This window comes from Pavona decussata, unplaced genomic scaffold (assembly GCF_977016875.1).
Source record: "Pavona decussata unplaced genomic scaffold, jaPavDecu1.1 SCAFFOLD_83, whole genome shotgun sequence".
In the NCBI taxonomy this organism is placed as follows: Eukaryota; Metazoa; Cnidaria; class Anthozoa; order Scleractinia; family Agariciidae; genus Pavona; species Pavona decussata.
In genome coordinates, this window is record NW_028145501.1 from 677,501 (window position 1) to 685,000 (window position 7,500).

At 38.9% G+C, this 7,500-nt stretch overlaps 2 protein-coding genes and 2 long non-coding RNA genes across 4 annotated transcripts in view; 2 read left to right on the top strand and 2 right to left on the bottom strand.

Moving 5' to 3' along the window:
* The window catches only part of LOC146475710 (uncharacterized), a 5,358-nt gene extending 3,654 nt beyond the window's left edge, over window positions 1–1,704 (bottom strand). The window contains exons 1-2 of the mRNA XM_085115325.1: window positions 1,686–1,704; window positions 1–596 (exon numbers count right to left, since the gene is read on the bottom strand). The exon at window positions 1–596 is cut by the window's left edge and continues 814 nt beyond it. Of these exons, the coding sequence (XP_084971451.1) occupies window positions 1–596; window positions 1,686–1,704 (615 nt within the window). The remainder of the gene's footprint in view (window positions 597–1,685) is intronic.
* LOC146475707 (uncharacterized) overlaps window positions 1–7,500 on the bottom strand; it is a 60,241-nt gene that overhangs the window by 42,368 nt on the left and 10,373 nt on the right. The gene's annotated exons all lie outside the window — the stretch shown is intronic.
* LOC146475709 (uncharacterized) overlaps window positions 1–7,500 on the top strand; it is a 63,672-nt gene that overhangs the window by 22,868 nt on the left and 33,304 nt on the right. The gene's annotated exons all lie outside the window — the stretch shown is intronic.
* The window catches only part of LOC146475711 (uncharacterized), a 3,630-nt gene continuing 1,826 nt past the window's right edge, over window positions 5,697–7,500 (top strand). The window contains exons 1-2 of the mRNA XM_085115403.1: window positions 5,697–6,561; window positions 6,768–6,960. Of these exons, the coding sequence (XP_084971529.1) occupies window positions 6,133–6,561; window positions 6,768–6,960 (622 nt within the window). The 5' untranslated portion in view covers window positions 5,697–6,132. The remainder of the gene's footprint in view (window positions 6,562–6,767; window positions 6,961–7,500) is intronic.

Consider the following 7,500-nt stretch of genomic DNA (forward strand, 5'->3'; position numbering starts at 1 on the left):
TGGTATAGTGAGACTAACTTCTGTGTCAGGGCTGCTTAATTTCCCTTCATTGTGATCCACCAATCTGCAAGGTTCTTTGAGCGGTGACAAGACGTCAAAATTTTGATCTTCTGCTGGTATAGTGAGACTAACTTCTGTGTCAGGGCTGCTTAATTTCCCTTCGTTGTGATCCACTAATCTGAAAGGTTCTTTGAGCAGTGGCAAGACATTAAAATTTTGATCTTCTGATGGCATAGTGAGGCTGACTTCTGTGTCATGGCTGCTAAATTTCCCTCGGTTGTGATCCACTAATCTGCGCGCGGCCATCTCGGGATCTACATTCTTTGGAAGGTTTGAGATATTCCTCGTCATGCGCGAAATATCAGTTGAAGCTGATAAATTGCTTTTGCTGGTTGTAAAATCTGTCATTTCGATTCCCCCTTTGCTCGTCCGATCTGGGATACTTTCAGCTGCAACGTGCATGATGCTACGAGGTTCTTTTTGGCTTTGCAAGAAATCAGATTCCTCCTGAAATTTCAGCGATGAAGCCATTACCTTTCGAGAAGATATTGGAGCAGGTTCTGAGTAAGATGACCGAAAGGTGGTTGTCTTTTGTCCTGTTAAATTTAGAATATATTGTTACTCAGTACACGACTTTACTTAGAATAGTGTTTCACGAAGAGAAAATATTGAACGACGATGGAATCAGTTGAGTCTGGGTAAAATTGCACGTATGTACTCATTTTAGCTCAACTTAACATTTACCGGTGCTCGAACAACAACAACAACAACCATGGTGATCCTAACAATACTTTTACTCTATTATGAAGAAAAGCAACGTTATGTTTTAAGCCTTGTGAATAAATGATAGATGTCTTTTTCAGTCAGTAACACAGGCATACTTGGAAAAAGAAAATCTCCCAACAGGCGTTGAAACTTATTAATGACCTTCCGATTTCTAGTTTGGATGCTTTTCGGATGGTTATGGGTTCGAGACCTGTTGGGAGAACTGTCGGATATTTGTTCTGAGTTTGACTGTGACACTGACTAGAAAAATACGTCTATCAATATAATACTATTGATGATAGTAACGATGATGTTGATAAAAGCAGTGATAATGACAATAACAATCACAAGGATTGCGATAATGATAACACACACGAAAATTTTAGAAGCGCAAGTAGTAAATTGGATATGGGACTCTGTGTTGGCTCGTTTCATTAAATGTGACTGAGCGACTGACTGATAATTTGTTTGATAACAGTGCTGTGACAGAGGAAACATTCCAGGCTGCTCACAGGGTCCTAGTTTCTCTGGGTATTTGCGCCATTTACAAGTCCGACTAAGCTCACTTAGTACCACGTTGAAACATATTTCGAGCAAAGCCTGGAAAGCGCACAATACTTGCTGAGGTGGGGAATGGAGTGACATATGCACTCTTCTCAATTTCATCAAGTGGCCAGAATAGATGAACACATCTACTGGTTATACTTTTTGAGGCACATTTCTGTTTGAGATAATTTAAATGGTCTTTGACGCAGGCAGTACAAAAATTGTGCACAGGAACACAAACTAAGTGAGAAAAAGTAATTTATTTCAAAGATAAGGGATGTGTCCTCAGATGTATAGATATATGCCATAAGTCGGTAGTATAAGTTAATGACGCTGAAGGAGGCTTCCCCTCAGCGTCTGAAGTCTAGACTCACCTTCCACGTGTTTTGCCATTTTATAAGGTTTTCGTACCTTTATACTCCATATTGTGCATAACCAAGCAACAACAAAAAAGCCTACCGCTATCCCCAACAAAACGCTGAGCAGCGAAACCTTTTCACAACGTCCTGGAGAAGAAGAAAGAAGAAGAAAATATTGAATTAATATCTTTTCTGCTTATTAGCAGAAAGCTAGGAATCAAGAACTCGATCACCCTACCGTCTTTTGTGATTGAACATCAGTTGATTGTTATGTATAAACTTAAAGTCGTACGTTTTAACCTCCTTTAACCCGATTTATCCTGGGCGTTTTTTAGTTCCTAACAATAGAGGATGGCCGATCTTTAACTCTGGTTTCGATGCACTGTAAAATATTGACTTTTTCTAGAGATGATGAGGGCTTAGCCTAAGCAAGTAGATATAAACAGGGATCATTTCCAGACTAGCCTGCGCAGTACGCGTTATCGGAGGGGTCCCCTTTCTACTCTCATTTTTTCTCGCCCCCTTCGCCCTCCCCGATTACGGTTATGCTACGCAGGATCTTCCGAACGGGCTAGGTGAGGTTGGTCTGTAATTTAATCACCACTGAGGCCAAGGACTTGGTTAACAATCTTGGGAAATGGGGTATAATCTTTTCAGTTCAAATTTTTTCTCAAAACCCAGGGCTTCAATTAAATTTGCCAGCAGGATAAATGTGAATCTTTGGTTTAAAGGTTGTATTGATTTGTTTTAAGGCTTTTTAGCGAGATTTTGAGAACATTTGTGCTTTCCCGCGAGGTAATGGAAGAGGCCGTGGTTTTCGTTTTGCAGATGTGTATTTCATGTCTAATTCCAAAGCAAAGTCCATTATTTAGCCTCTTTTTCACACCTTTCCTTGACGTTGTAATCTCATAATAAGCCGCAGTTAAGGGGTCTCTTTATTGGGTAGCAGAGGCTTTCAATTTAGAAAGTCTCACTCTTGAGTTTTCTTGGGTACTCCTTTTTTATAAATTCAGTCAGATCTATAATCTGCAAAATTTATCACCCATGAAAATAGGCTGTTGCACTCAATGTTATTTTAGGTAGTGGTGAGCTATTGTATAAACACAGATGAATGTACAAGTCTACAACGTAGAACGTAGAAAAACTTTTGAAATCGATACCCAATGTTACAAAGGTTGAAGATTTATCCGCATTGGGGATGGTGCTAGAACATCCGTCGGATTCGATGTGGATTTTTCTTATTCTATTTACTGAGTTCAGACGTTAGCTCACGTAAACCCAGGCTCGGAAAAAGTGTCAAGTCTCATAAGCATCCCATCTGTGATTTGCACTTTGAGGGAAAAAATATCCCCCACGGGCTCCAGAATACGATTTAACAGCGACCAATAGGCCTTACTCAACTCTGAAATTATACTTATATACTTATAGTTTATAACTCGCGAAACGGCAGAAAATGATGTATATTTAAGTCTAAGAAAAATGTAGAGACTTGCCTAAGGAATCGGTTTGTATTTCGCCCTTTATAGTTTCGCACTTTACAGTGCATTTCCTGGTCTCTTGGTCATCAATGCCACAGGGTGATGAACACTCTAAGCATGCACCGTTGGGTCCAATATCAGGTCGAAGAAAGCTTCCGTCAGCACAACCTTGGCATAAGGCTGGAGAAGTAATTGTACAATTTTTAACTGTTTTGGATTTCCCCCACGGACAGTTCGAATTTACGTCACACCTGGAACAAAATAGCAAAACTCATTATGTCTATGTCTATTTTTTTCTTTGCTTTTTCTTTATTCGAACTAATCACACAGAACAAACATTGATACTATAATGCTTATAGTGCAGTGAAAGTACCTGGCGCGTTCCGCGTATTAATCCGGGAATAACTTTCAATAATCTCGAACAAACGGCATTATTCGTTTCAAACTTGCAACGTTGAATTGATTATTGTAATCTTTTGAATTTAGCCGCGTTTGAAATCGCGAGTCTTGATTGTATCAAATCACGCGGTATACACGCGCGAAGTTTCATTGGGGCCATTTTAGTTTAGCAACTATAATAGCTATTCCTTCGTCTGCCTTTTCTACATGATAGTTCATGATATTTCATTTGTTGTAAACCTTTATAATATAAATTTACAATCTCTCCTCGCACAGGGATAGAAAACGCTTAAAAGCAACCATCACTGTTGAACGCTTCCACTTCCATATTAGGGTCTATTGTCATGTAATCCAATCAACATTCGAGATTTCAAATTAGGCTACGGTTGAAAGACTCTATTCCGGAATCGGAATAGGAATACATATCTCCCAAGAGAGGTTTTTGGAGTTACTGGAATACAAAATGGCTCTTAAATTATCGTGTATCGCCGAAATCTGACAGATATTCCTCTTAACAACGCCGGAATACGGTCAGTCGAATTTAATGCGCTTACAGGACTGACTATGGCTCTGCAGCAGATGGATAAAGAGGAAACTTACAGAATGCATGGCTCCATGCCTGTTGTGTTTGAATAGTCATAGCCTGGTGTACAAGGCTTGCATTCGGTATCTCTCTCAGCCGCACATGGAGTTCTGACACCATATCCAACAGGACACCCGGAACAAGGAGAACATGATTTACCGTTCCAGTACTGACCCTTTGAGCAGCAAATTGAGGCAAGCTATAGGGATAAAAAAATCAAATTAATGGGTTTTATTTCAGTGTCCAGATCAACCAACTGTAAAAAGCCGAACATTGCAATTGCATAGCAAATTTAGTCGATTAATAAAATACATCATGTGCGTACCACACGCGTTGTCTCATTTTCCCCGATTTGCAGTGTATATGAACCGGTAAAGACTTGGCGTGCGTGGAGACGTGTTATTTAATCAACAGTAAGGAAGACCTTGGAAGGGAGATAACTGAAAGGCGAATGCTCTCTAGAACATGCTTGCGAAAAAAAAAAAAGGAAAAACAACAACAACAACAATTGGAAAAGAAAAACACGAAAATGATATAAAATCATGAACTAGCCTGCGCATGCGCCCGAGAAGCTTATCACAAGCTAAAACTGAACTTACAGTAAGAAACTTAATTTCTGCACATTAAAAACACAAATTTTACGATTTCTGAAAAACCTGCTGTCAAAAATCTGTTGCCATGATAACATCAATTTCAGGGAACTGACCCAACATACTAAATTGTTTGCAGATGAACTTCAAAAAAAGTAGCTCAAATAACTGCAAGGCTGATCTGACTGCGTAGAAAACTGAACTCGACAGAGACATATACAGTCCAAACCGAGAATCAAAAAATGCAACCGCGTGGACAGCTGTTTCGAGCTGGTTGGCTCTCGTCAGGACCAATCAACGCGAATCAGTGGTCTACCAAATGCAAGTGGTAATGATTCCTGATTGGCCTAAGTAAAAGACGTTTGCCCACGTCATAGCGCGTGACTGCGAACAATGAACTGTCTAAAATATCGTGTCGCTGTTGTAAGTGTAAAAAGTACAGCGTATCGGATCAAAAAAGATCTACGGTCCACGAATAAAATGTAAGAAACAGACACTACAGATTAACCAATACCACATTAAGTTCGTAGTCCTGCTTGCTGAGAAAGGTACCAGGGTCTTTTTTATCACGAAGATTCTCCAACCAGAAATCTGGTTGGTTGGCGTTCAACTTGTTTTTTTTCTTGACAGGAGTGAGCCTCTCATGACATGGTACAGCTTTCAAGTGAATATGGTTTACACTATAGTTATATTTACTTCGTCAGGGTAAATTAATTTTTTTTAACATAAACACTATTAATATGCGAAAAGTAGGTGCTTCCAGCTGCTCAGGGTTCAGGGGCACCCAATGGATCGTTTCGGTAAATTATCTGTTCGGAAGGCTATGGTGGCCCACTGTTCTCATAAGGAAAAACAGTCAAAATGTTATAACAAACCGTAAATTTTAGAAATAATGTCAAAATTAAATAAAAACAAAATATAATTTCTTATTGTTTTAAAAATAAATAGATAAAAAAAAAACAGCTTGAAAACAAACTAAAAAAATTATGAATTAAAAAAAAATGTGATAAAAATAAATGGGAAAAACATACATGTACATTGAATGCAAATAGAAAATATTATTTCAAATGGACATTGAAAACAACAGTAAAATCTCAACCCCAAAAATCAAAATAAAGAAAGGATATCCTTGTGAAATAACTATGAGAACAGTGGTCCACACACTGGCCCATCGTTCTCATAGCGTTTCAAAACTCAATTTAAGTTTTGTTCGACTGGCCCAGTGTTCTCATAGCCCGCGACGTTTCCGGGCAGCGGATAGGACCCAGTACATGAAGTACCTGACGTTGTAGGCCAGCGGATAGCTGTTTCCCGCGCAAAAAGAGCGCGACTCGCTGCGTTTAGTTAAATTACTTGTGTTGGTCTGATAACGCTCCAGTTCGGACGTAGTCTATATTACCAACGAGTTTAATATGGCCAGTCGCATAAGAAACCCAGATTGGCAAGAGGACGCTGAATTAAAACAAGATTTAAAGCGATACATACTTCAGAATTTGTCTAGAAGGGAAATTTTAGACTTTGTGTCCCGAGATTATGCCCAGTATGCTTGGAGCTTAGGAACTTTAAGCAGGAGATTGGCATATTTTGATATCAAGTACATTGAATACAATACCGACCTGAAGGAGGTAGAAGCAGCATTGCAGAGTGAACTACAAGGGCCAGGCCAACTTCTGGGTTACCGCTCTATGCAACGCAAGATACGGGAACAGCACCAACTAGCAGTGCCTCGAAATTTGGTCTACGATTTAATGACTGAATTAGATCCGGATGGTCTTGAACGGAGGGGAGGTGTGGGGAAAAGAAAGCACAAGAGAGGAGCTGCCGGTACTTTCACATCAATGGTAAGTGTCTTCTTTACAACAGCAGACAGCAGTGCTCATAATTTATGCTCTGAAATGCCTATTTTCTTTTACCTTGAAGTAAAGCCACTTGATTATTCTTTACACATTGTACCTGTGGGGTGTTACGTTGTCGATTTCTCTTTTGTATATTCATTGTTGTACTCACTGAAAATGTTATAAGGGATCTTTGTTGTAATGCACTACAGGGGCCAAATCATACTCATTCTGGTGATGGTCACGATAAACTAATGGGATTCATGAATTCTACATTCCCCTTGGCTGTATATGGACTCCAAGATGCATATAGTGGATATATACTGTACTTAAAGCTCTGGACCTCAAACTCCGACCCCAAAATTATTGGAAGGTGGTATTTACAACACTTGTATGAGTCAAAAGGTGAGATATGTACACCAGTCAATTTTAATCTCGGTCTTCTTTACCCCAACCCTTTCCTTTCCCCTCCTGTACACACACACTTTTTTTCTCCCCAACCTGACTTGTGGGCTCAGTGAAATTTAGAAGTAATTCTTCCAAATTCTCATTTATCTAAAGGGATATTTACAACTAAGAAGAAACATTTTCCTTGCTGAATTCTAAGAATTTTCCAGTTTGTAGGAGGGAGTAACATTGACTGATTTATTAAGTAAAGAAGCATAGTATATAGTAGTTTTCTGAGCACAATAATTTAACAGGAATTGAAATGAGAGGTACTGTACTAAATAATACGAATAATAAATAACATAGTTATGATTTGACATGCATTGTGATTGTATACAGGCTGAGTCAGATTAAGTTCACACAGGAAAAGAATAATGATAACCATGAAGGAAAAGAATAACAATTTTCTTCATATATATGTAACTCATTATGCTTGGTAACCAGGTTTACTGCATTATTACAAGCAAAGAGATGTACATCTTATGATGAAAAGTGTCT